Source organism: Syngnathus leptorhynchus, chromosome 4 (assembly GCF_054491065.1).
Source record: "Syngnathus leptorhynchus isolate UIUO chromosome 4, UIUO_Slep, whole genome shotgun sequence".
Taxonomy (NCBI): Eukaryota; Metazoa; Chordata; class Actinopteri; order Syngnathiformes; family Syngnathidae; genus Syngnathus; species Syngnathus leptorhynchus.
The window spans coordinates 3,094,704-3,121,154 of record NC_141198.1 but is presented as its reverse complement, the minus strand read 5'-3'; the positions used below and the strand labels follow the sequence as shown (position 1 = coordinate 3,121,154).

Here is a 26,451-nt window from a genome sequence, read left to right as displayed (position 1 = left end):
CGCGCGTACCCTTTTTACAACGGGTTTATTTCCGCATTTGACTTGCGCATGCGCCGCATAGCAGGACAGCTGGAGTCATGTTCTCGCTGTGAAATCACGCCGGGTCGCGCGAGATTACATTTCTGCGGCATAAATATAAAATAGCTTTGGTACGTGTGTATTAAAGCGCTGGTCAACAATGGCGGCGGGCCACATACTAAAGATTTTATCACAGAGGCTGCGGGCCTGATGAAATTTGACCACCGACCGCAATTGGCCCGCGGGCCGGACTTTGGACACGCCTGGTTTAGACTCTAAACTTTAGAACTATAGTTTACTTTCAAATTTTCCAAATTCCCAGATTTTAGCCTCTCAACAGTAACAATTCTCAGATTCCGTTAGTCCTTCATAAAGATTGGAAATTGTCTTTTTCACACCAAGACATTTATGCAATATTCACCTTTACTTTGAAAAAAAGAACGACCAAACCTGTAAATTGATATATTTCAGAAAGGTTGGAGTACAACACAAATCCTTCTTGTGTAATATTCCATTTTGTTGTTTATCTGGTCTTGTTTGGTGATTAAAAACCACAACTAATTAACAGTTATCAGGAAAAGTGACTTGGTAATACATTTTGCCAAATAACATTTTATCAGATAATCCAATTAATTGAGTAATTGATAGTGGTCAATTAGTGGTGCTCACAGTTCAAAGTCAACACAGTGTGAGGGCGCGCACACACACACAGGGACCAGGCATGAATAACAACCGATAGTCGAATAATTTAACCCAACACAGACACACACTATACAGTAATCCCTCGCTACTTTGCACTTCACCTATCGCGGCCTTGCTCTATTGTGGATTTTTTTTTAAACAAATATTGCGGATAGATTCGGTGCATTGCGAATATTTATTTTTAGTCTGCCACACAGACACACACACACACACACACACACACACACACGTAGAAGCGTAGATCGACTGGTAAATCGGGCATTGCCGCCACGACAGGCACCAACAACCTTACGGCCACAGCTCCGGTCGGCTGCCTCAACAATGGAGGCACGGAACATGGTCCACTCGGACTCAATGTCCCCCACCTCCCCTGGGACGTGGGAAAAGATCTGCCGGAGGTGGGAGTTGAAGCTCTTCCTGACAGGGGGTTCTGCCAGACGTTCCCAGCAGACCTTCACAGAGCATTTGGGTCTGCCAGGTCGGACCGGCATCTTCCCCCACCATCGGAGCCAACCCACCACCAGGTGGTGATCAGTTGACAGCTCCGCCCCTCTCTTCACCCGAGTGTCCAAAATATGTGGCCGCAAATCCGATGACACAACTACAAAGTCGATCAACGAACTGCGGCCTAGGTTGTCCTGGTGCCAAGTGCACACATGGACACCCTTATGCTTGAACATGGTGTTCATTATAGAAAATCCGTGTCGAGCACAGAAGTCCAACAATAGAACACCGCTCGGGTTCAGATCGGGGGGGGGGGGGGGGGGGGCGTTCCTCCAAATCACGCCCTTCCATGTCTGACTGTCATTGCCCACGTGAGCATTGAAGTCACCCAGTAGAACGATGGAGTCCCCAGAAGGAGCGTTCTCCAGCACTTCCTCCAGGGACTCCAAAAAGGGTGGGTACTCTGAGCTGCCGTTCAGTGCATAGACAAAAACAATAGTCAGGACCCGTCCCCCCCACCCGAAGGAGGAGGGAGGCTACCCTCTCGCTCACCAGGGTGAACCCCAATATGCAGGCGCCCAGCCGGGGGGCAATAAGTATGCCAACACCTGCTCGACGCCTCTCACCGTGGGCAACTCCAGAGTGGAAGAGAGTCCAGCCCCTCTCGAGAGGGCTTATACCAGAGCTCAAACTATGTGTGGAGGCAAGTCTGACTATGTCTAGTCTGAACTTTTCTGCCTCACACACCAGCTCGGGCTCCTTTCCAGCCAGAGAGGTGACATTCCATGTCCCTAGAGCCAGCCTCTGCAGCCGGGGATCAAACCGCCAAGGTCCCTGCCTTTGGCCGCCGCCCAGCTCACTTTGCTCCCGACCCCTTTGGCCCCTCCTACAGGTGGTGAGCCCATGGGAAGGGGGACCCAGGTCTTTTTTTTCGGGCTATGCCCGGCCGGATCTCATGGGCGAAGGCCCGGCCACCAGGCGCTCGCGTTCGAGCCTCACCTCCAGGCCTGGCTCAGGAGAGGGGCCCCGGTGACCTGCGTCCGGGCGAGGGAAAACTGAGTCCATTTTTGTTTTTCGTCATAAGGGGCTTTGGTGAGCCGTGCTTTGTCTGGCCCCTCACCTAGGGCCCTTTTGCCATGGGTGACCCTACCAGGGGCATGAAGCCCCAGACAACATGGCTCCTAGGATCATAGGGGCACGCAAACCCCTCCACCACGATAAGGTGACGACTCAGGGAGGGGATCATATCTCCAAATGAAGCATATCATTGAAGATTTGTTCTTGAACGATATCATGACAATAGCCTAACATTAGCTTACATGTAACATCATGTTACTTTAGAAACCCACATGCTTGTAAAAATAAAAACATAGCTTTGTGTTCTTTTGTTTCGATGTGCTCCTTTAATGTTCCTAGCGCCGCAATCTCCATAGCTAATCATATCCTGACAGAAAATGCACAAAACCTAAAGAAGCCGTTGCGGCCGGCGGGAGAATGTTCGCTAGTCGCCGAGGCTAACGTTGCCCGCTCCTCCCCATATATAGAAAAAATAGTTTTCTCAACGGATTTACACGATTCACAAAAATGATACTTTTGACGGAAAAAAAACATTCTCATCCTTGACGCACGCACGCACGCTCACACACATTATTTTCAAAAAGTACATTTAAAACCATTTTATTTTGTTTCATTTCATTTTCGTTTCCTTTCCAAATAATGTCATTTTGGTCTTACTCCTGCCGCATTTTCTGGAGTTCTGGCGGTGCGAGGTCGGCTGGTTTATTTTTGTTTCAATGCTGATCCGCTGGCTCTGAAGTTAGTAACCCACAATAAGATTGTGTTTCGAGCAGGTGTCATGTCTACCAAGTCTGAAGCGCAAATGGAACGCTCGTTGTGTTGCAGTTACAGATTCGTTCTTGATAAACGTTTCCACAATGAAAGCGCGATGCTCACCGGTCCAATTCATGTTAGCAACTGAAACAAAACAAAATAACATTCGAAAATGAAACAAAATGGCATATGTACTTTTTGAAAAAAGGAAAATTAAAACTTTTTGTTTCTTTAATTTATTTGCATTTTATTAAACCTACAAATGTGTCAGATGATTTTGTCGGACCATGTATACACACACACACACACACACACACGCACACACTCATTTGTGGACATACCGTATTGGCCCAAATATAAGACGACCCCGATTATAAGACGACCCCCTCTTTTTTAAGACTCAAGTTTGAAAAAATACTTTTTGAACACCAATATTATTTTTTAATTTTTTACAGAAAATAATAACTGTACATCTGAAACAAATGATTATATTAGATTTGAGAGAAAAAGCATGTTATTTTGCCTCATTCAAATCATGCAAAAACTGTCTATCACATCTCAATATCTGAACATTTAAATATCCATCCATCCATCTTCTTCCGCTTATCCGTGGTCGGGTCGCAGGGGCAGCAGCTTTAGGGGGGACTCCCAGACCTCCCTTTCCCCAGCCACTTCATCCAGCTCATCCCGGGGGATCCCAAGGCGTTCCCAGGCCAGCCGAGAGAGATAGTCTCTCCAGCGCGTCCTGGGTCGTCCCCGGGGTCTCCTACCGGTGGGACATGCCCGGAACACCTCCCCAGGGAGGGGTCCAGGAAGCATCCTGATGAGATGCCCGAGCCACCTCACCTGGCTCCTCTCAACGTGAAGGAGCAGTGGCTCTACTCCGAGTCTCTCCCGGATGACCGAGCTTCTCACCCTATCTCTAAGGGAGAGCCCAGACACCCTGCGGAGGAAACTCATTTTGGCCGCTTGTATCCTGGATCTCGTTCTTTCGGTCACGACCCATAGCTCGTGACCATAGGTGAGTGTAAGAGCGTACGTAGATCGACCGGTAAATCGAAAGCTTTGCCATTCGGCTCAGCTCTTTCTTCACCACGACGGACCAGTACAGAGTCCGCATTACTGCCGACGCTGCACCGATCCGCCTGTCGATCTCGTGCTCCATCCTGCCCTCACTCGTGAACAAGACCCCCAGATACTTGAACTCCTCCACTTGGGGCAGGATCTCATCCCGACCGAGGACCATGGACTCTGATTTGGAGGTGCTGACCCTCATCCCGACCGCTTCACACTCGGCTGCGAACCGCTCCAGTGAGAGCTGGAGATCACGGCCTGAAGAAGCCAACAGCACCACGTCATCTGCAAAAAGCAGTGACGCGATGCTGAGATCCCCAAACCGGACCCCCTCAACGCCTCGGTTGCGCCTAGAAATTCTGTCCATAAAAATTATGAACAGAATCGGTGACAAAGAGCAGCCTTGGTGGAGTCCAAGCCTCACTGGGAACGAATCCGACTTACTGCCGGAAATGCGGACCAAAGTCATCGGTGATACAGGGACCAAACCGCCCTTATCAGTTGCCTCGGCACCCCGTACTCCCGAAGCACCCTCCACAGAACCTCCCGAGGGACACGGTCGAACGCCTTCTCCAAGTCCACAAAACACATGTGGACTGGTTGGGCGAACTCCCATGTGTTAGGGTTTATAAACTATCTCGATCGTATGATTATGTTGGAATGTAGACTAGAATTATGAACTTTGTTTAAACCTTTTACCTTTCCTTGACTCTGAAAATTTTAAACATTCAGTTGTTGAAACTTTCCAAATGGTGTGGAAACACTTTCTTGCTTAGTTAGTCATCTACAATGCTCCACTAGTTTCTGTTTTTACGGCCTTGTAAAACAATGAGCTGGGACCCTCTGCACTGATTAACCAGTTGCTGAGGTGACCACCAAACATGTCCAATGTCACCCCCACCCTACTTGTTCTCAATAAATATGCTCTTGTAAGAGACTAACGGCAGAGTTTGTCCGAACATCGCTGTACCTACAGTAACGAACGGGCTCTCCACTTGCAAGTGCTTAAAGGCCATACTGTCTCCCGTGTGGTTCTTGCAAAATAAGTTAGAGTCAGAACATTTCTAACACCATGCACCCTTGAGGATGCTGCCGAGGGTGTAGAGCTGGTCCACTGTTCCACGGCCAGGACGAAAGCCACACTGCTCCTCCTGAATCCGAGGGTCGACCTCCCGACGGATCCTCCTCTCCAGCACCCCTGAATAGACCTTACCAGGGAGGCTGAGGAGTGTGATTCCCCTGTAATTGGAACACACCCTCCGGTCCCCCTTCTTAAAGAGGGGAACCACCACCCCAGTCTGCCAATCCAGAGGCACCGTCCCCAATGTCCACGCAATGCTGTAGAGGCGTGTCAGCCATGAGTGCCCCACAACATCCAGAGCCTTTAAGAACTCTGGGCGGATCTCATCCACCCCCGGTGCCTTGCCACCAAGGAGTTTTTTAACTAGCTCAGTGACCTCCGAGATTGGAGAGTCCGCCTCAGAGTCCTCAGGCCCTGCTTCCACAATGGAAGGCTGTCGGTGGAATTAAGGAGGTCTTCGAAGTATTCCCCCCACCGACTCATGGCATCCTGAGTCGAGGTCAGCAGCACACCATCTCCACTGTAAACAGTGTTGACTGTGCACTGCTTCCCCCTCCTGAGACGCCGGATGGTGGACCAGAATTTCCTCGAAGCCGTCCGGAAGTCATTCTCCATGGCCTCGCCAAACTCCTCCCACGCCCGGGTTTTTGCCTCAGCAACCGCCAAAGCCGCGTTCCGCTTGGCCATCTGGTACTTGTCAGCTGCCTCCGGAGTCCTGCAAGCCAAAACGGCCCGATAGGACTCCTTTTTCAGCTTGACGGCATCCCTTACCGCCGGTGTCCACCAGCGGGTTCGGGGATTGCCGCCACGACCGGCACCAACAACCTTACGGCCACAGCTCCGGTCGGTTGCCTCAACAATGGAGGCGCGGAACATGGTCCACTCGGACTCAATGTCCCCCGCCTCCCCCGGGACGTGGGAAAAGCTCTGCCGGAGGTGGGAGTTGAAGCTCTTCCTGACAGGGGATTCTGCCAGACGTTCCCAGCAGACCCTCACAGAGTGTTTGGGTCTGCCAGGTCGGACCGGCATCTTCACCCACCATCGGAGCCAACCCACCACCAGGTGGTGATCAGTTGACAGCTCCGCCCCTCTCTTCACCCGAGTGTCCAAAACATGCGGCCGCAAATCCGATGACACGACTACAAACTCGGTCAACGAACTGCGGCCTAGGGTGTCTTGGTGCCAAGTGCACACATGGACACCCTTATGCTTGAACATGGTGTTCATTATAGGAAATCCGTGTCGAGCACAGAAGTCCAATAATAGAACACAGCTCGGGTTCAGATCGGGGGGGCCGTTCCTCCCAATCACGCCCTTCCATGTCTCACTGTCATTGCCCACGTGAGCATTGAAGTCACCCAGTAGAACGATAGAGTCCCCAGAAGGAGCGCTCTCCAGCACTTCCTCCAGGGACTCTAAGAAGGGTGGGTACTCTGAGCTGCCGTTTGATGCATAGACACAAACAACAGTCAGGACCCGTCCCCCCACCCGAAGGCGGAGGGAGGCTACCCTCTCACCGGGGGTGAACCTAAATGTGCAGGCGCCCAGCCGGGGGCAATAAGTATGCCAACACCTGCTCGACACCTCTCAGCGTGGGCAACTCCAGAGTGGAAAAGAGTCCAGCCCCTCTCGAGAGGGCTTGTATCAGAGCCCAAACTTTGTGTGGAGGCAAGTCCGACTATGTCTAGTCGGAACTTTTCTGCCTCACACACCAGCTCGGGCTCCTTTCCAGCCCGAGAGGTGACATTCCATGTCCCCAGAGCCAGCCTCTGCAGCCGGGGATCGGACCGCCAAGGTCCCCGCCTTTGGCTGCCGCCCAGCTCACTTTGCACCTGACCCCTTTGGCCCCTCCTACAGGTGGTGAGCCCATGGGAAGGGGGACCCACGTTTTCTTTTCGGGCTATGCCCGACCGTACCCCATGGGCGAAGGCCCGGCCACCAGGCGCTCGCTTTCGAGCCCCACGTCCAGGCCTGGCTCCAGAGAGGGGCCCCGGTGACCCGCGTCCGGGCGAGGGAAAACTAGGTCCATATATTGTACTCGTCATAGGGGTCTTCTGAGCCATGCTTTGTCTGGCCCCTCACCTAGGACCCTTCTGCCATGGGTGACCCGACCAGGGGCATGAAGCCCCAGACAACATGGCTCCTAGTATCATAGGGGCACGCAAACCCCTCCACCATGATAAGGTGACGACTCACGGAGGGGATATATATTAGATGATTATATATATTAGAGATTTGGTTGTTTTTTTGTCCTCCATAGTGTCCCACCTTCATAGATCTTTTATTTGAGGATGCTCCAATGGTTCTCAATTTTTAAGGTCAGGACATGAGCATTAGATTATTATGCATTATCGTGCATGAAAACAGTTTTGCTACAGAAAGCACAGTTCCTTTTAGGCAGAAATTTGTCATTCAGAAACCCCACTTATATATATGTACAGTACATTGTTGTTAGAGATGTTCCCACTCTAACTTATTTTGCAAGAATCACACGAGAGACAGTATGCCCTTTCAGCACTTGCATGTGGAGAATTTGTTCGTTACTGTAGGTACAGCAATGTTCGAACAAAGTCTGCCTTTGGTCTCTTGCAAGAGCATATTTATTGAGAACAAGTAGGGTGGGGGTGACATTGGACATGTTTGGTGGTCACCTCAGTAACTGGTTACTCAGTGCGGAGGGTCCCAGCTCATTGTTTTACAGGGTCGTGAAAATAGAAACTAGTGGAGCATTTTAGATGACTCACTAAGCAAGAATGTTTCCACACCATTTGGAAAGTTTCAACAACTAAATGGTTAAACTTTTCAGAGTCAAGGAAAGATAAAAGCTTTAAACAAGTTAGTAATTCTAGTCTACATTCCAACATAATCATACGATCAAAGTAATTTGTAAACCCAAACAATTGTCAATAGAATTGCCACTACGTTCCATCTCACTCAATTCCAGGTTTCTCTGTATCATAAGCAAATAAGTCACATCCTTCTCCTCAAATCTATTCACTTCGCTACAAAGTAGGGTGGGCTGGCCAGTCTACACCGAGTGTTTACAAGCAATGCCGAAACAAAAATGCACGTTCACGGAGGAGTTGAATCAAAAATTCCCGTGCTTTCGTCAGGGTCGTGATCCTTATGAAGGTGAGTGCTTGACACGTAAGGCAGGCACTTGTGTGTCTCTGGCAAATAAAGGTGCCAACGCACCCCGCAAGAGGAGGACTGCAGAGGAGCCCTCTAATTTTTCTTCAAATGCTGCACCGATGGCCGTATTTTGTCTTTTTTTACTTAGTGTACCACTATAAAACTAAAAAATGTCAGTGTACATGTTTTTGTTCGTGTATTTATGTTTTTGTTATTGTACATATGTTTTGTATTATTTGGGCCAATGACTCCCCCCCCCCAAAAAAAAGGGTGTCCTCTTTTTCAGAAACCCAACTCTTGTCAACCTATTTTAACACCAGAGACTCTAATGGGGCTGACCATTTCTAACCTCATGATTCAGGAGAGGATGATGGTTACAGCTTCAGATTGTGTGCATTTTCATGCATGAAAATTATTTTGCTACGAAAGCACGGTTTCTTATTTTTGTTCCATGGTAGAAATTGGTCATTCAGAATCTCCACATATAATTTATAAAGGTTATTTTAACACTAAACTAAATACTAACGCCTATAGGGGCTGACCATCTCACTCCTTATGATTACAGCCAAAAACTGGACCTCCTTTCTCACGTCGTAGCCCTGTTGGGACATGATAGTACCGTAAGACCTTGTTTTTTGCATTGAAATAAGACTGAAACAGTGGGGGTCGTCTTATATTCGGGGTCTAGGCATTATACCCATTTTCACTTGTGCACAGCGGTAAGTTAAAGGTTGCTGGTATCGACTGAGTATGTTGCTGTGATCGTGTGCGTCTTTAACACAAAGTGAGTATATACATTTTATTGTTACTACTGTCCACTGTTGTGCTGTTTGTCCGATCGCGGTTTACTTCTTGTGCGCGCCGTTTGATTGACAGCACCGGCGCGCTCATAATCGACTGAGTATGTTGCTGAGATCGTGTGCGTCTTTGACTCAAAGTGAGTATATACATTTCATTGTTTATATTCCACTGTTGTGCCGTTTGTCCGATCGCAGTTTGCTTCGTGTGTGTGCGCCGTTTGATTGACAACTCTGGTGCGCACCCTTAAATTTGCCTCGCATCGTACGAGTAGCCGTGACGCAGAGGCACGACTAACGGTCGCCAGCAAATGTATTTTGTTGTCTCGATCGATGACTTATGTTTGGTATGTTGCCGAGAGTATTTCATTTATGGTTATTTATTATTTTTTTGCCAATAATTCAGTAAAGCAATCAAAACTGAACCACGTCTTCCCTCCTGTGTTCTGAGCGACACCCGGGGGCGAAAATTGCATAACCATCCGAGCCAACCCCCTATACAGTCCTCAGGTTCCCCAACAATAGCGGTAGCTGTTTGCATTATTTTATTGTAATGTTTTGCCTTATTCAGATTTGTTTCAAGACTACAGTTACAGTTAAGACTTCACATTGATAGTTCAAGCAGTTATTGCAATTTTGTTGTTTGATCACAGTAGATAGGTTTTTTTACATATCAAAAACCGGAAGCCATTCATTTACAAATGTTATAGTTTACATATTTAAATGTTCAGATATTAAGATGTGATAAACAGTTTTTGCATGATTTCAATGAGGCAAAATATCATGTTTTTTCTCTCAAATACATTGTTATAATCATTTGTTTCAGATGTACCGTAATTATTTTCTGTATAAAAATTAAATTTGGTGTTAAAGTCTTTTTTCAAACTTGGGTCTTGAAAAATCGGGGTCGTCTTATATTTAGGCCAATATGGTAAGTACACCTACCAAACATCCCCCACTTCTTCCATTTGGACTATCCAGGGTTGCATGGCATTTAATGGTGAACAAGACAGTTCGGAAGTTAGTCTTCATGTATTTCTGGGCCCGCTGGAGTCACTTCTGTTCGTGAGCATTGGATAATGGTGGCCGGATAGAAGGTTCAGGCTGTTTATGATGTTCATTTTTATTTTGTTCATGGAATTCCAGAGGCACCGTTAGCTTCAAACACCTAGCTGCCTTCTTAATCCAGCGCAATTGTCTGGCAGAAGCAAGTCTCATGTTTCCTTTAGCTCAACAAACCTGTGTGTGTTCTAAATTAGCAACAAATAGCTTAATTGTACAATGAGCCTGCTTTAGTTTCTTTTCATGATCTATGGTTTCATGCCTAACTTTTACTGCTTTTCAGCATCAGAGAAATCCTTTTTCTTTCCCATGTTGCTTTAAAATGGTGATCTGCTTAATAATGTGGAACAACCTTCTAAAGTACCTTTTCCTTCATTTGTACTCAGCTGGCAAAATAATTCGCTCAGGTGTCTGAGATTGATTTCAGTGAACCAAAGTTTAACTGACCAGAATTTACCTTTATGAACACAGTTTGTATTATAACTAGGGACGCAGTGTAATTACAATGCCATTTGAAGTCCATCCATTTTCTGAACCGCTTTGTCCCCACGGGGGTCGCGGGCGTGCTGGAGCCTATCCCAGTCGTCATCAGGCAGCAGGCGGGGCACACCCTGAACTGGTTGCCAGCCAATCGCAGGGCACATAGAGACGAACAACCATCCGCACTCGTACTCACACCTAGGGGCAATTTGGAGTGCTCAATCGGCCTACCAAGCATGTTTCTGGAATATGGGAGGAAACCGGAGTGCCCAGAGAAAACCCACGCAGGCTCAGGGAGAACATGCAAACTCCACACAGGGAGGGCCGGAGGTGGAATCAAACCCGCACCCCCCTACCGGTGAGGCGGACGTGCTACACAGTGCGCCATCGAGCCGCCCATTTGAAGTCATGCCACAGAATTCTAAATATTTTGAAGGTTTATGAATGACAGCCATTGCTGTGTGGAAGTGTGTTTTCCTAATCTGTTGTCTTGCAGGTAAGAAAAATGTGGTGATAATGGGCAGGAAGACATGGTTTTCCATCCCAGAAAAAAACAGACCTTTAAACAAAAGGATCAACATCGTCCTCAGTCGACAACTAAAGTATGTTTTGCACGCGCACGCACACACACACACAGTTTGTCATTGCCTTTAAGTGATGGGAAAGTCAAGATGGTTAATTTTTTTCATTAACGAGCCCAATTTCAGAGTTTTTTTCTTATCAGGAAAATTAAATAGGTTAGCATTTTTCCATTTTATCCATTCATTTTGGAGAAATATAGTTTTGGCCCGAATATAAGACGATGTTTTTTGCATTGAAATTAGACTGAAAGATTGGGCGTCGTCATTATACCCATTTTCACTTGTGCGCAGCGGTAAGTTAAAGGTTGCTGGTATCGACTATGTTGCTGTGATCGTGTGCGTCTTTGACACAGTGTATTTTGTTGTCTCGATCGATGACTTGGTGTGTTGCCGAGAGTATTTCATTTATCAGTATTTCATATTTCAGTGCTACCCAGTGCGCCACCGAGCCGCCTACTGCACTTTAGTTTACATATTTAAATGTTCAGATATTAAAGTCAAAAGTCAAAGTCAAAGTCCGCTTTATTGTCAATTTCTTCACATGCCAGGCACACAAAGAGATCGAAATTACGTTTCCCACCGTCCCACGGTGGCTAGACAGTACACAACACTCACATCAAGATGTTTCTGCATGATTTGAATGAGACAAAATGACATGCTTTTTCTCTCGAATATATTGTTATAATCATTTGTTTAAGATGTAATTATTTTCGGTATAAAAATTAAATTTGGTGTTCAAAAAGTATTTTTTCAAACTTCAGTCTTGAAAAACTAGGGGTCGTCTTATAATCAGGGTCGTCTTATATTCGTGCCAATACGGTAATGAAACAATGAATGCCTTTAGAAAAGCCCACTTTTAATGAGGAATAGGGCCACACACCCCATCCCATGTTTTGGTTGATGACGTCACAGAAGGAAGGAATCACAACTTCCTCATTGGACTATCAATTAAAATGTCCAAAAACAGCTATCAATTGGCACCAAAATTTACATGGAAATCTCTACTTTAACATATCACAAGGATTTGCCCCTTCGTGGCTGATTTAAGAGCAAGAAATGAGAAGTCCACGTATGGGGTACCACCTCCACTGCCTATCCGAAAAGGAGGCGCTTTACATGGCCACATTCATATGAAGGGTCGGCCTCCTCGCTGGAAGTCACATGCTCCCAATCTTTCCAAGCCGACAACTGGGGTGAGCCTTGAGCCGGCTGACACTTTTGTGTTTTTGGACATTTTAGCAATAGTCTGTACAATAATTTCCAGTGAGGAAATTGTGATCGATCATTATGTGGTTAATAATTAATGATATTGACTTGGGTTGTAACGAAAACTAATTTGTGACAATCACAGTCTCCCGTCACTGGGTAACTAGTTTTATAACAGATCGGCGAGTTTATCCTGTGCCCACAGGCATGTTGGTGACCCCTGCGTTAGGAGCTTAGGGTTAAGTAGCTGCTCTGATTACGCAATGATTAATTGCAATAGTTTGGTTTAATTTAGTACATTTAAATGTAATGAATCTTTCTCAGTTTCAACAATAATGGTTCTTGACCGTCAGGGTTCCCCCTGCTGGCGCCCATCATCTGGCTCCTGATTTTTGCTCAGCTCTTAGGCTGATTGACACTGAACTGTCAGACCAGGCCGATCAGGTCTGGGTTATAGGAGGTAGCTCACTGTACAAGGTAACCATGTTCATTTGATGGGTTTAATTTTTTTTACTGTCTTTCGGGGTGTGGGTCTTGGTGCAGGCAAAGTGATACGCCCTCTCCCTCTTGTCATTGGTGCGAGAAGTCAATAAGTGTACATACGCTTGGCACCGCACAGCTCATTACTGTAACTCAAAGTGATGTTAATATATTATTATAACCCTGTCTTGAAATGAACATTTGCAACCATCAAGGATTAACGTGTCAAAAAAATACTACAGACTATATAATGCACATAACTAGCATTGAAATTTTCTGAGAAATAATCACTGTTACTGTTGCACGAAGGTTTAATTTACTTTTCCTATTTTTCTTATTGTTGTGGCTTCAACTAAGTTTTCTATTTTACAGAAATGTATCAAAATTAAACACCCAATAATTTTTGATCACGGTTATCATACCATCGGAATCTGATACTGACCCATGCTGACAGTCAGCATGATAATACAAGTTGAAGATCTTGTTTGAATATGGCAAATATTTCCCAGCTTCAGCGGTAGCTAACTTTGTAATACAAGTGTGTTAATTGTCTCATTTGAAAATTGGATAAGACAGCCAAAATAATGTCAAAAGTTGAAAACCTTGTTTAATTCAGGCAGCTCACTTTTCAGGAATACTATTGGTAGTGCACTGTGGAATGTCCTGTATTTAAAAGACCTATAAAAAGTTGTCTCACTTGCTATTGTTGCTTTTTATTATGATAATGTTGTAGGAGTTGATGCAGAGCCAAGGCACCAAACGGTTATTTGTCACGCAAGTCCTGAAACAGTTTCCATGTGATACATTCTTCCCTGAATTCTGCCCAGACAAGTACAATCTTCTACCTGGGTAAGATGACCATGGTGCTTAGCACCAAGATTTCTTTGAACTGTAAAGGACATTATAAATTAAATGTGTTATATGTATTATTTTGAATGTGAAAGATGTCGTTGGTCACTTCACTTTTCAGTTGTGATAAATTCCAACACAAGGCTTAAAACATTATTTTTCTTTGCAGGGCAGTTTTGCAAATCAATGACTTCATTTCTTCAGTTTCTAATTTTGGAGAGAATTATTTATTGCAGGTTAATCCCAAGAACCTGAAGCAAAGGCCTTTATTAAACAGTAAATAAAATACATCAGTGTAACAAATGAATTACTATATATATATATATATATATATATATATATATATATATATATATATATATATATTATTTTTTTTTTTTTTTCATTACTATTTTCATTTCTTAAATTCATATTGTGTATAACATTCTTGGGCACATTTCATGTACTCGTATCTGCTGAACTAAGAATGGTAATAAGATACAACTGGTACCATTTTAAAGCTATTTTTTCGTAATGCCGATGATTTTCTTATTTTTAACATCCAGTTATGGTGTTCACTCAACCAGAACAGGCATTTTGTATGTGGCCAATGGTGCTCATATTGAACAGCTTTAAACATTCCATAAAAGACTTGAGATTGCAAGCGTTCAAAATTTCTCACATGCATTTTTATATTCTTAATATTTTTTGACATATTCAATGTGCCCAAGACTTCTAGAACACTCCGTATTATTATTTGTATGTAGAAAAAAAATCATTTCCTTTATTTATTTAACCAGATAAAAAACTCACTGAGATTAATAATCTTGTTTCCAAGAATGACCTGGCCATTTTTCAGTGGAGCAATTTCAAACAAATATGAATTTCAATTTAGAGTTAGTATTTCTGAATGTGTTTTATGGTCCAGAAAAGCGAAGTTGATTTAGAAAAGAAAAAGACGAAATATTGTAATGTAGTTTCTCAATTCTATTGCTACATGAACACAAAATGCACTTGCCACGCTAGCGTTTTGACACGCTGACGCAAGCAGCTGTTCATCAGCGGCTGGACAACAGTTTTGTGCCCCACGTATTGTTTACCGCAAGCAAATGCTTATAAGAATCGAGTGGCTGCCAGCCGCTTGATGCGCGTCATATTAGTGGCTACCCCTTTTAAGTATATATCCCGCAGACTTTTCCATTTTTTACGACATAACCCCTCTGAGGACAAAAATTTTTCAACATCCAGTGATTGACACGTGTAAACAATGGTGCCATCTTTGTACAGTACAGCTGAAGAAACTAAAGAAACAAAAAGTAAAAACATCCCAAGTAAATCACTGGCACAGTTATCCATGCCTGCTTTTGTCTTACTTTTGTTCCAGTATTGGATGTGTTGTAGTTTTCGTGATGATCATCTTTTCCTGCATTTTTGTAAAACTCTTTTCCTGCATTTGGTTCTTTCCTTCTTCAAACAGTGTCACGTGGTACGTCCTCAAAATTGATTGGCTGGCGCAAGACGTAGGCATCAAAAGTTAATTCACTTTATATCCTGCGCAGAGGCGGATTGAGCGGTTTTGCGTCGCGCGTCCCTCGCTCCAAACACCTCATCCATGCATCTGCACTCATACGCATCTACGCGCGGGAACTACATTGACTGTGATTGATTCGCGTCCACAGAAACACAAGCAACTTTTTTTAGTTGAACGCAGCATAATTTTTTCCTGGTGATGTTTTATCAAATTTTGAACAGTAATTGGACTCAATTAAATGGTATTATGTAGAAATAACATTCAACAATGTTTTTGATACTGATACATTTTGAAACTGAGACATTTTAAAGTCCAGAAATGGGCCTTGATTAGATGTCACAAGGTAGTCAGAGATGGTAGTTCACTCAAAATACATTCACATGCAAATGAGGGCAAAAATCTTTGTCAATTTATTTTATCCCTGCAGTTTGTCTGCAACTTTCTAAGCAGTAAAATCTGGTAATTTATTGTAAATGGAAGAAAATACTGACTCTCAAATTTGGTCAGCGTTTGACTATTTGGCCTGACCTTGCTTTCTGAAAAGAGCCAAGGTCGAGTCTGCAACTACAGGAAGCATTTTTCTGGGGTCATAGCAGAGAGAGGAAAGTGGATATCGAGTCCGAACTTAATCTAGCTATGATTGATGGCTTTATCAAAAGGTCATCACAAGGTGATCAAAAGGTCATTAAAGGGTAATAAAAGTGATGGATGGTTCTCAAGAGTTAGGGGATAGGGTTAGTTTAAAGGTGTAGGGTCACATGTTTCTCACCATATAGAATGACATGGGTTAGTTTAAAGGTGTAGGGTCACATGTTTCTCATCATATAGAATGACATGATTGAAGACAATGTAGTGTTGGGGGTTTAAAATATTGTCACACCTATTTTAATGAGAATGCAGCCTGTACATAGATCAACCGTTGTTTAGGTAGTTGTAAAAAGATGTTGTTGCATCCTCCAGGGCTTAATGAGATTGCAGGATGCACTGAGGTCGAGGGTGAGATTCTGGGTGGGAATGTGCCTGGACATGCTCACACCTGTTATGTAGTGTTGGGGGTTTAAAATGTTGTTGTCACACGTTTTAATGAGAATGCAGCCTGTAAATAGATCAACCGGTGTTTTGGTAGTTGTAAAAAGATGTTGCATCCTGCATCTTCCAGGGGGTTAATGAGATTGCAGGATGCACGGAGGTCAAGGGTGAGATTCTGGGTGGGAATGTGCCTGGACATGTACGGCCGTCACCTGGAGTGTGGGACAGAGTAACGTGGAGAGAGTGTAATACCCAAACATATCTTTTCTACTACGATTCATTTAAATTACAAAAGAAAAAAAAGACCTGGTTTTTTTTAACTATAGTGTGGAAAATAAAAAGATTCTTACCATAGTGTTTTATTAGCCAAAGGGAAATGACCCCAGCTAAACCGGAAGTGGCCCAAATTGAACCGGAAGTAACCTAAATAAACAGGAAGTGACCTCAGCTAAACCGGAAGTGACCCACTCTAAACCGGAAGTGACCTATATTGTCTTCGCTTTCACACGCAATTTCTCCAGAAATTGCAAATTCTAGTTTACCATAATATTCAACTAGCACATGAGCTGACGGACACCTGCGGCCAACATTGTGTTTATTATTTAAGTAAACGAGGATGCGGCCTAACTTACCAGGAAGTTTTGGATAGCCACACGCGAGATCCCCTACGTAACGACGCTATGGCTAGCGACTTTGTTCCAAAATCTCGTCGGTCGTGGCGGATGTGTGGGGGTCAAACCGCATGCTCTTTGCAGAAGTTTAAAAAATGTCATTGTCCGTAGTCACGTTAATGTTTTTTAGAAATCTCTTTTAATTCAATTAAAAAATCTTTCAAAGAGGGTTACAGAGTCAAGTGTTTTTTGTTTTTTTTTGCTGACATACAATATACAATTTTTTTTCATAATACATCAATTTTCTCATATCTAATAACTAAGCCATTTTTGAGCCGTTGTGGGTTTCTTTCTTGTTTTCTTATTGTTTTTACCATTTATATTTTTTCCATGAGAAATGTCTTCAGCTCTAGCGTATTTTAAACGTTTAAAGTCAGAACGAGCCAACGGGTTAGAAATGGCTGATTCTGGTAAGTTAAGACGGGTCAGTGTTTCCAAAAATTCACTCCAACCTATAGGGGCACTGCCTACTTTTTTTTTACCGCTCACGACGAGCTATTTTAACAAATCAGTCATATAAGATCCTTTGGTAAGATTTCCATTAAATATAAATTCGCCATGAGGCGTCCATCCTATATCCCCCGATGATAATTTTCTTAACACATATGCAGCGTTTCGGCGATGACGTGATCCTATAGCATCTAGAGTGTCTGACCATTCTTTAACGTGCACCTGCTCTTTAGTTTTCATCTCCGTCACGTCCTCTGTGTTGTTTTGAGTGGTGGGGATGCTGCGGTCTAGCTGTTCTTGCGGCATGCTCAGTGTGATGGGGACACTCTCATCATTCTTTTGTTTTAATATCCCTCTGTAACGTTGCATTAGGCTTTGATACATTTTGAGTTTTTCATATTGATTTAAATGTTTATTTTCCAACACCTGTTTCATCCGACCATCTAAATCACGTTCCACTGTATCGCGGATGGTCGGCTCCGCTCGAGTCAGCCGCTCTAACTGATATGGGGAAATGAGGTACAATTTGGTCGCAGTTTTCAAACTCATTTTTTTATTTGTTTATGAGCCCCCCGACGACGACCTATACTCGGGTATAGGTGCAAATGCGGCCAGCAGGGGTAATATAAAATCACCCTTTTGAACCAACACAGCTCTTTATTTCTTTAAAGTATTTTTTTATCGGCCAGAAAGCGAATATTCGTTTTTTGCTTTTTAAGTTTTTTGTACTGTTTCGGCTTCAGTTGTATATGCCCTTTCAGAAGGTTTAGTGCAATCTCGCACAACGCTTTTAGTAAACTGGTAGGAGCTCTGAGGAGTAAATGCTTACATTTGGCTGGCTTGCAGGTAAACAAGGACTTGAGTAACGCCGCATTTTTTTTTAAAAGCTTCGTCATCATTTTTATTGTTTAGGGATATAAACAGTAGGCCACTGATTGTGGAGTATGCCTGTTCGAAGTTTGTATTGTTCTGGACACGTGGGTGTCAAATCAACCAGTAAATAGCCGTGTGGATCCCTCGTCGCATCTTCAAAACATTCCAGAAAGAACTTCCGGTTGTTGGGACAAATTTGATTAGCCAGAACAATCACCTGCAATTCATCCCGTGGATTTTTTAACAAAACTAGATAATTACTGTTTAGGCTTATAGTGCGGCTAAATTTACCCTGGTGGAAGACGTTCTGCGTTAACATTATGACGCTTAGATTCTTATGATGTCTATATTGTGTAAAAATTGGAACCACTTCCTGATTGTCTGACGCTTGAAAGATGACATCATCAAATATCAACAGGTGGCTTTGGTGCGGAGGGAAAAACTTTTCATCGTCAAAAGAATCAGGCAATCCTTTGATAAATACAACATCTTTATTCAGAGTTCTGACTTCATCATACAACAGTTGATACAAAGTATAAACCCATACACTATTATTAGGCTTTTGTCTCATAACATGATCAGCGTGTTCTAAAACATTTTTCACAAGAAAGGTCTTGCCACATCCATTGGGGCCACTGATTATACAGGCAAAAGGTAGTTCTAATCTAGGATCAAATTCAACTTGGTTCAAAGACATTTTACACACAGAAAAAAAGAAAATGCTAAAACCCAAAAGGCAATGTCTGACCTTGCTCAACTAAGCATCTCTTATCGTACACGACCCTCAGTTTCTTATTGAATGAGGCATTCTTCAAACGGAAGCCTTTTTTATCTCGTACAATGATGTGTTGGGGGGCAGTGAGCACAGCTGAGTGCGCACCTTCGCTGTCGATATACCCTTGAACCAGATCAAGCATGCTATCAAAATTTATGTTTTGACCGCTTTCGTGTGTTTGTGTCATCCCTTTAGCCTTCATCGCGACCCGCCCGCTGTTTCTCAGTTTGTATGTGTAGGTCTTGGGTCCTGCAGAGACAAATTCTACAATGCTGTCATTAGAAAGCTCGTCTGTCAAATCTCCCAAATAGTCTACCAAAGGGAGAACGCTTTCACCGGGCAGAGCTGTATAGATGATACTATCGGTATCAGTGTACAAAACTCTATTCTGTAACATTTCCAAATAGCCGTACATTTTCAAACGAGCGTACGCTGTTGTAAAGCAAGCCGCAGCCAGATTTGTAGTTTTTGGCAATGGTTTCTCAGTGTTTGTTCGGAAAGAATACTGCACCATCGAGCGTTTTTTGTAAAGAAAGTGGATGAATTTCACATCATACAGGCTTGAAAAAAGCAGTTTGAAAAAATCCTTAGTTTTTGTCACAATTTTTGTGTTTGGCATGTTCTCGCGCTGTGCCAACTTACCCCAAAGGTTGTTCAGACAGAGTTTTGAAACTTGTCTTTTTCCAGGATTTACGATAATTTTGGAAGGATCTAGTTGAATATTTTGATGAGTCTTATAATCCTCAATATACTGATTTCTGTCAGCCTGATTGATGACATGTGCTGGATAGCCTGAAGATTCCTGCATACCCTTTAGGAACGTTCGCATGTAATCGCGGAAAACGGTGTCGCTCTTTCAAGTATAATGCCATACCTCTGAAATATTCACAACAGTGTAACCGAGGTCGAGAGCCTTAACAAATTCCAGGGTTTTCCAGACACCCGTTAATGACCTTTGATCATCATTATGCGTAAATGTTGTATTTTGATTGTTGATATCGGCGCATGTGCGGCATAGTGTGAATAGCAGTTTACCTTTAGCTGATTTGAATGGTAAAACAGGAAAATATAACCCTCAGGGTGGATTAACTGTAGCGCTGATGAAGCCAAAATACGTCCTGGGGTCCTTGAAGTCACTGTGGGAGATTTCAGGATGACCGATGGGATAAACGCAGGTGCTATTGATGAAAGGGTACAGTGACGTGACATCAACATAAAGCACACGCTCGTCAGGTTTTGGCGTATATCTTAAAACAAACGCGTTTGTCCGGCCTCCGAACAAGGCTTGTCTAGGCTTTAGCGGTGATGGGAATTTAGCTTTTTTGACAAATTCGCTCACCTCTGCGTCTAGCCTTTTCATTCGCAACCATTCATGCTCCCACATAATTACAAGTTGCACATCCGTTTTAAGCCGTAGTTCCCGAATTTTCTTTCGGGTGGCGTTTTGTCGTCGGACATATTTTAGCAAGATCGAAGCATTCTGAACAACCATGATGATAGCATCCGAAATACTTGTACAGTACCTTCACACCTCCAATTTCAGTATAGCCATCTACAGTGTAGTTATCTAATTTGACTTCCCCACCTTTCAAAGCGTGTCTAATGTGAATGTTTTGACAATGCATGACCCATAGCGTCATGTGAAAAAGCTTTACATTGACGTGTGTAGTTGTCTGCAGGTGTAATGGCCAGCGTTTGGGGTGTCAGAAATCTTGTGCGGAACACGCGCATGCATGCAGCCACAATTGTCACAGCATTGAACGGGTCACAACCTGTGGCTTCAAAAAACTCCCCCCTGAATGTTTCGCCACCCTGGTATAGCAGGTTCACGTCATTCTTACAGTAGGCTACAGCCTGCTGAGCAAAATCAAACAGGCCCTTACAGTTTTTGTCATACCATTCGTAGAACTTTGCACGCTCGGAGGGGGCCAGGCGTTCAACGTCATAATACAAAGGCTCGGGGTAACACCCCACATAATTTAGATGAGCCGGCGAGCTGAATTTGTGAGGAAAGTACCCCTTTGATTTGTCCTCAAACCCCAGGGCCTTTGGGATTGCACTTAGAGAGAGCCATGGTCAAAAATGAGAGCGAGTCTATGAATCTCGATTTCAGATCAACATCCACAAAAGAGAGAACCTTACTCCCCTGCATTATAATGTCAAATTTGATACCTAGATCGATCATTCTGTTGAGTAAAATGAAGGAATCAAAACCTCTAGCAATATGCGCGACAAATGTTGTGCACTTAAAACGAGGATTTCTGAAAAAAACTAACAAAACCATCGACACAATCGGGACCAAACCAATGCTTCTCCATACTAATCGATTTACAGCACACAAGAAACGGTTTGAGTGGCCCGTCTGTATCTACATAAGTTTCAAAATCGTAGTAGATTACATTTTTACAAGGTGGCTCTGATTTTAGCGGCTGAATGTAACACAGATGTGGATTTAGCGTTGTATCAGCATCTCGACTCAATTCAACACCGCACATTTTTTAGCGAGGCAATGATGTTTAGCAAGACTACCACCAGGTTTCACATCATATTGTAGACCACATTGCATGCATTTTTTATATGTCACAGTTAGTCTTGAGGATCTCCGATCTTTCAGTCTTCCGCGGCTCTTTATGCTTGATAAAACACTCGTCATTATAACAAGTCTTATTACAATCAGGGAAGATTACAAGCTTAAATGGTAGATGTTTACATCTCGCATCAAGACATAACGTGACAATGCCCCGGACAGCGGTGATGTTGCCAATCCTCATGACCCATGTAACAATGTCTACAGAAAAACGTATGACCTATGAAACCTTCTATCGATTTAACGCCATGGTAATGACCCTCGAGTTAAAGGATAAACAAAGTATCGTTGGCTGATTTGGGGTAATGAGTCTCAAAAAAAGTCATAGGACGGCAGTCGGCTTTTCTGTACATTACAACTATCTTTCTTTTGAGGGCTTTCTCGAATTTGTGTACATCAGCCAAACTTACAGCTGTTTGACAATTCAAACCTACACTCTCTTGTAAAAGCCGCGCCTGATGTGTGGCCTGTTTTGATGTTAGCGTGCTGTTTAACAGATGTGCTAACGAGAGAGCAAAGCATAGATTGTTGTCTTTGTTAAGAGTTATGTACAAGTGTCGTTTTTTTTCTCTTTAATATTTCTACATTAGTGGATTGTATTAGTGGATTACGTCGCATACCTCCGCGCAAAGGCGTGAATTTTTGTACCACTAATTCTAAGCTTTCATCGAGCATAAATTCGGTGTTAGACTGTGCTAGACGCTCAAGCATGCTTTATACATGCTCCCTCATAGAGTTTATGTCGGTCATTTGTTGATAGGTATGAGCTCTTTCATTACCACCCACAATCTCAATCTGAATCACGTCACCCGCTTGTGCCGTCCTATCTACCTCCTCCAAAACATCATCGATGTTATTTTCAATGTGCATGTAAAAGGACGCAAAATCCTTGGTATCCGATTGCATGGGAGGATTTATACGTCTCCGTACCTCAACATTATTGAAATGGAGTCTGTTAATTACCACAGACCCCCCTTCCTGAACAAACCTCTGATCACTTCTCGGAGGCCTTAAATTAACATCAGGGGGTGTACGCTGATTTGTCAGTGTATTGTCATCGATAGCCATCGGTATTGAATGATTCTCGGGTGCGTGCGAGGAATCAACATGACTAACGCATATTTCATCAATTATTTCATCATTTAACACAGAATGATTGTCGTGACTGGGATCAACAGGACTAACGCATAATTGATCATCAGACGGCTGTATATTTAACTCGTTGATAATGTCAACCAATTGAGCCGGTATGTTAGGACTGAGACATCCTATGCTATCGATCGTGTGGCTGTTTAGTTCGGCTACCAAGTTTAACAATTGTGAAGAAATGTGTGTGTAGGACTTTGTCCACCATCATTTACACTTTGATTATTAAGACCTTCTATCACACTGAGTAAATGACTGGGTACATTGGGGCTGAGGGCACTCTGCTCACCCGACACCACCGCATTTACATCCTCAAGAACAGTTAGCAGGTGAGATGTTAATTCTGATATTTGACTCCTATGCGTATCAGCCGATAACAATTCAATATCGTTGCTAATTGTCAATAATTCTTGATCTAGTTCAGGGGTATTGCATCTCTGCCCGGTATGTGAGTCATGATTTGTTTTCGCAGTTTCAAAATCGAATTCAGTAATGCTTGTTATGACGTCTGCCTCAGTTGATGTGAGGTTAGTGCTAGCCATTGTTTTTTTAAACTAATGACGTTTCAAGCGTAGATGTTAGCGCATGTATTATTTTTAAACATTCCCGCAGTTGTTGCTTATGTACACATTCACCGTCACGTGATATAGACCTTCTTGGACCTTCGGGACACGTCGCTCTCACCCCGAAGGAATGGTGAGGGTTGTGTGTGAACGCTCTCCTACTCCAACTCCTCTTCTTCCTCCCGGTTTGAACAGTCTGAGGCAGGCATCGAAACGTGCCTGAAGTATACAGAACAAACATTGTTATAATAACATAAATATACTGATAACGATACTACAGGAAAAAAAATATAGAAAACAAAATTGATTCGGCATACCTCTAACTTCTTTTAACGACTCTCGAGTTTGGTTCCGGTCTTCATACGTAATATCCGCTAGTTCCGCATCCGTCACGTGGTCCCCTTTGTAGTCAAAGAGGGTGTTTTGATTTTCCTCAAACGCACGCAGCACGTGTGGCGCTGACTCGTCCTCCTCCTCCTCCTCTCGGTCGCGGTTGTTTTGATTTTCCTCAAACGCACGCAGCACGTGTGAAGCTGACTCCTCGTCCCCCTCCACCTCCTCTCGATCCATGTGACCCAGACCGTTTTTCTGAATATCTTGTTCCGCTGCGGCGACGAGATCTGTCGTACATACATATGTTAAAATTAAAAAGTCATCACATTAATATTAACTAACATAAATGAATGTGTGTGTGTGATTCACCGTAATCCGTCTGCGTCAAATAGATACCACTGTAGTCATCATTTAAGCGTGCTTTTGTGAGAGGAAAAAAAAAATTACATTACAATTGCTGGAGAAAATAACAGAGTAATGTAAACATAATAAACTCACGAGCATTGTGTACGTCCGCATAAACGATAATATCTGTGAAAAGAAACATACACGTACGTCATATTATGCATACAATCTCATTATACGAGAATATATTTTATTTAAAAAAAATAGTTACCTTTAACCATCTCTCTAAAAGATCTTCGCAGCGTAGAGACTCAGACTTGTGGTGGATTGAGCTTGCAAAGGTCTTTTGCAAATATTTAAACATTTACAAGTCTACATATCTTTATACCCAACTCCTCCAGGCACATTCCCACCCAGAATCTCACCCTTGACCTCCGAGCATCCTGCAATCTTATTAACCCCCTGGAGGATGCAGGTTGCAACAACATCTTTTTACAACTACCAAAACACCAGTTGATCTATGTACAGGCAGCATTCTCATTAAAACAGGTGTGACAGCAACATTTTAAACCCCCAACACTAAATTGTCTTCAATCATGTCATTCTATATGGTGAGAAACATGTGACCCTACACCTTTAAACTAATCCATGTCATTCTATATGGTGAGAAACATGTGACCCTACACCTTTAAACTAACCCTAACCCCTAACCCTAACCCTTGAGAACCATCCATCACTTTTATTACCCTTTAATGACCTTTTGATTACCTTTTGATGACCTTTTGATAAAGCCATCAATCATAGCTGGATTAAATTCGGACTCGATATCCACTTTCCTCTCTCTCATAACTGCCAAGCGGCTCAAGCAGTTTAAAGACAAACATTTGCATTTTTCCACACTGTAATTGACTTTTGCATGTTATGTTCTGTAAAACCACGGAAACATTCACTAAAAACATGGAACTGTGCAATAAAATTTCCTTTCTTATATGAAGCCTTTGCAGGCAGACGGAAGTTGAAACTATTATTTCACAATATAGCACATAAAATGATGTGCATTTTTGGTATAAAACCTATTTCTATAGATTTTTACCCAAGTTCTGATTCATAGTTATAAAGGTTAGTAGGATTTTAAAATTGATATGAGTGCAGTGAGTTTTATTGCAAGTTTTATTTTGCTTACAGGTTTCCAGGACTGCCACTGGGCCTGCAAGAAGAAAATGGTATCCAGTACAGATTTGAAGTCTATGAGAGCATTGCACATTGATGTCAATTATACAGTAAAGAAATCTCTGAAAAGCTGAAAATACGTCTTTGTACTTTTTGGAGTTGTTTATTCTGTTGTAAATGAAAACTTTAAATGAAAAGAAAAGTATTTTTTGCAGGTATATGTCGTATGATTTCCATAATATACTTCATTGGTGCCAATATTGGTGAGCAGGATTGTATTTTGGTGGGTATTTTTCTCACCCAAAAGTTGCCTGGTTCACGATAAGCACTGTGACTGACTTTTTTTTTTTCATTTCACTAAAAACCCTGTTCTATTACTACATATATCGAGTTTTTTTTTAATAAATATTAGATGTTTTGGAATTAAATCAAATACTTTTTTAGTTGGCATAATAGTATGATGCAGAACTAAATATAGTCAGTGAATTGGGACATGTACATTTACTATATTGTGCACTGTATATATCATAAGCTGTAGATACAATACGAGATCGACAGAAAAATTATATGCACCTGAACCATAGTTTTACGCGCTTTGGTTTGGTCCTAGTGTGGCGAATTATTTTCGGTGGTCAGCTGGTCTTCAAAAGCAAGCGGTGGAAAGGTGGCTGGCTCGGGGAGGGAAAACTTCAGTGACACACGGCTGAGTGGGGAAAGATTTTATTCAACCGATGTCAGAATTGAAGTGTCTCCCGCCTCGAATCTTATACCCAGCGCCCCCACCTCACTTGAGCGCACGCACACGAAGGCTGCTGGATCACCTTTGACCCGCCAGCCTGCCTTGCTGATTCTACACAGATGGCCAACCACTGTATCTATACATCCTGGTGCCAGGAAGTCTGCCTTCCTGGACCAGGCCCCATAAAATCCCACACGAGCGTGACCAGGTCACATTTAGGCTTACCACTGAAATATACATTGTATGATACCGGAATAAAAATACACTACACTAGACCCCAGTTTATAAAGAAGGACCGTACGAAGGTAAATGATTAGCATGTGGACCTAAGAGGACTAGTGATTTAATCTCTGTGACTAATTTAAAGGCGTTTGATAGTACGCCCGAACAGCACTCCTTTGTACAACCACAGATATGGCGATCTTTAAGGGCTGTTTGATATCTATGACTGCTTATGCTAATAGATAGGGTATCCCTTCATGATTGCTACCCTGATTGGTAACATAATAATTTTTAATAATTAT

General features: G+C 43.1%; 1 protein-coding gene across 4 annotated transcripts in view; it reads left to right on the top strand.

Moving 5' to 3' along the window:
• dhfr (dihydrofolate reductase) overlaps positions 1 to 25,573 on the top strand; it is a 43,749-nt gene extending 18,176 nt beyond the window's left edge. The window contains exons 1-6 of one of the 4 annotated variants that reach the window (XM_085908776.1): positions 7,941 to 9,065; positions 9,158 to 9,218; positions 11,117 to 11,222; positions 12,761 to 12,884; positions 13,621 to 13,736; positions 25,204 to 25,572. In XM_085908776.1, the coding sequence (XP_085764902.1) occupies positions 9,185 to 9,218; positions 11,117 to 11,222; positions 12,761 to 12,884; positions 13,621 to 13,736; positions 25,204 to 25,285 (462 nt within the window). In that variant the 5' untranslated portion in view covers positions 7,941 to 9,065; positions 9,158 to 9,184 and the 3' untranslated portion in view covers positions 25,286 to 25,572. Of the gene's footprint in view, positions 1 to 7,940; positions 9,219 to 11,116; positions 11,223 to 12,760; positions 12,885 to 13,620; positions 13,737 to 25,203 lie in introns of those variants that run through there. The other 3 variants (XM_085908775.1, XM_085908773.1, XM_085908774.1) reach the window with 3 other exon arrangements.
• Positions 25,574 to 26,451: the final 878 nt, after the last annotated feature.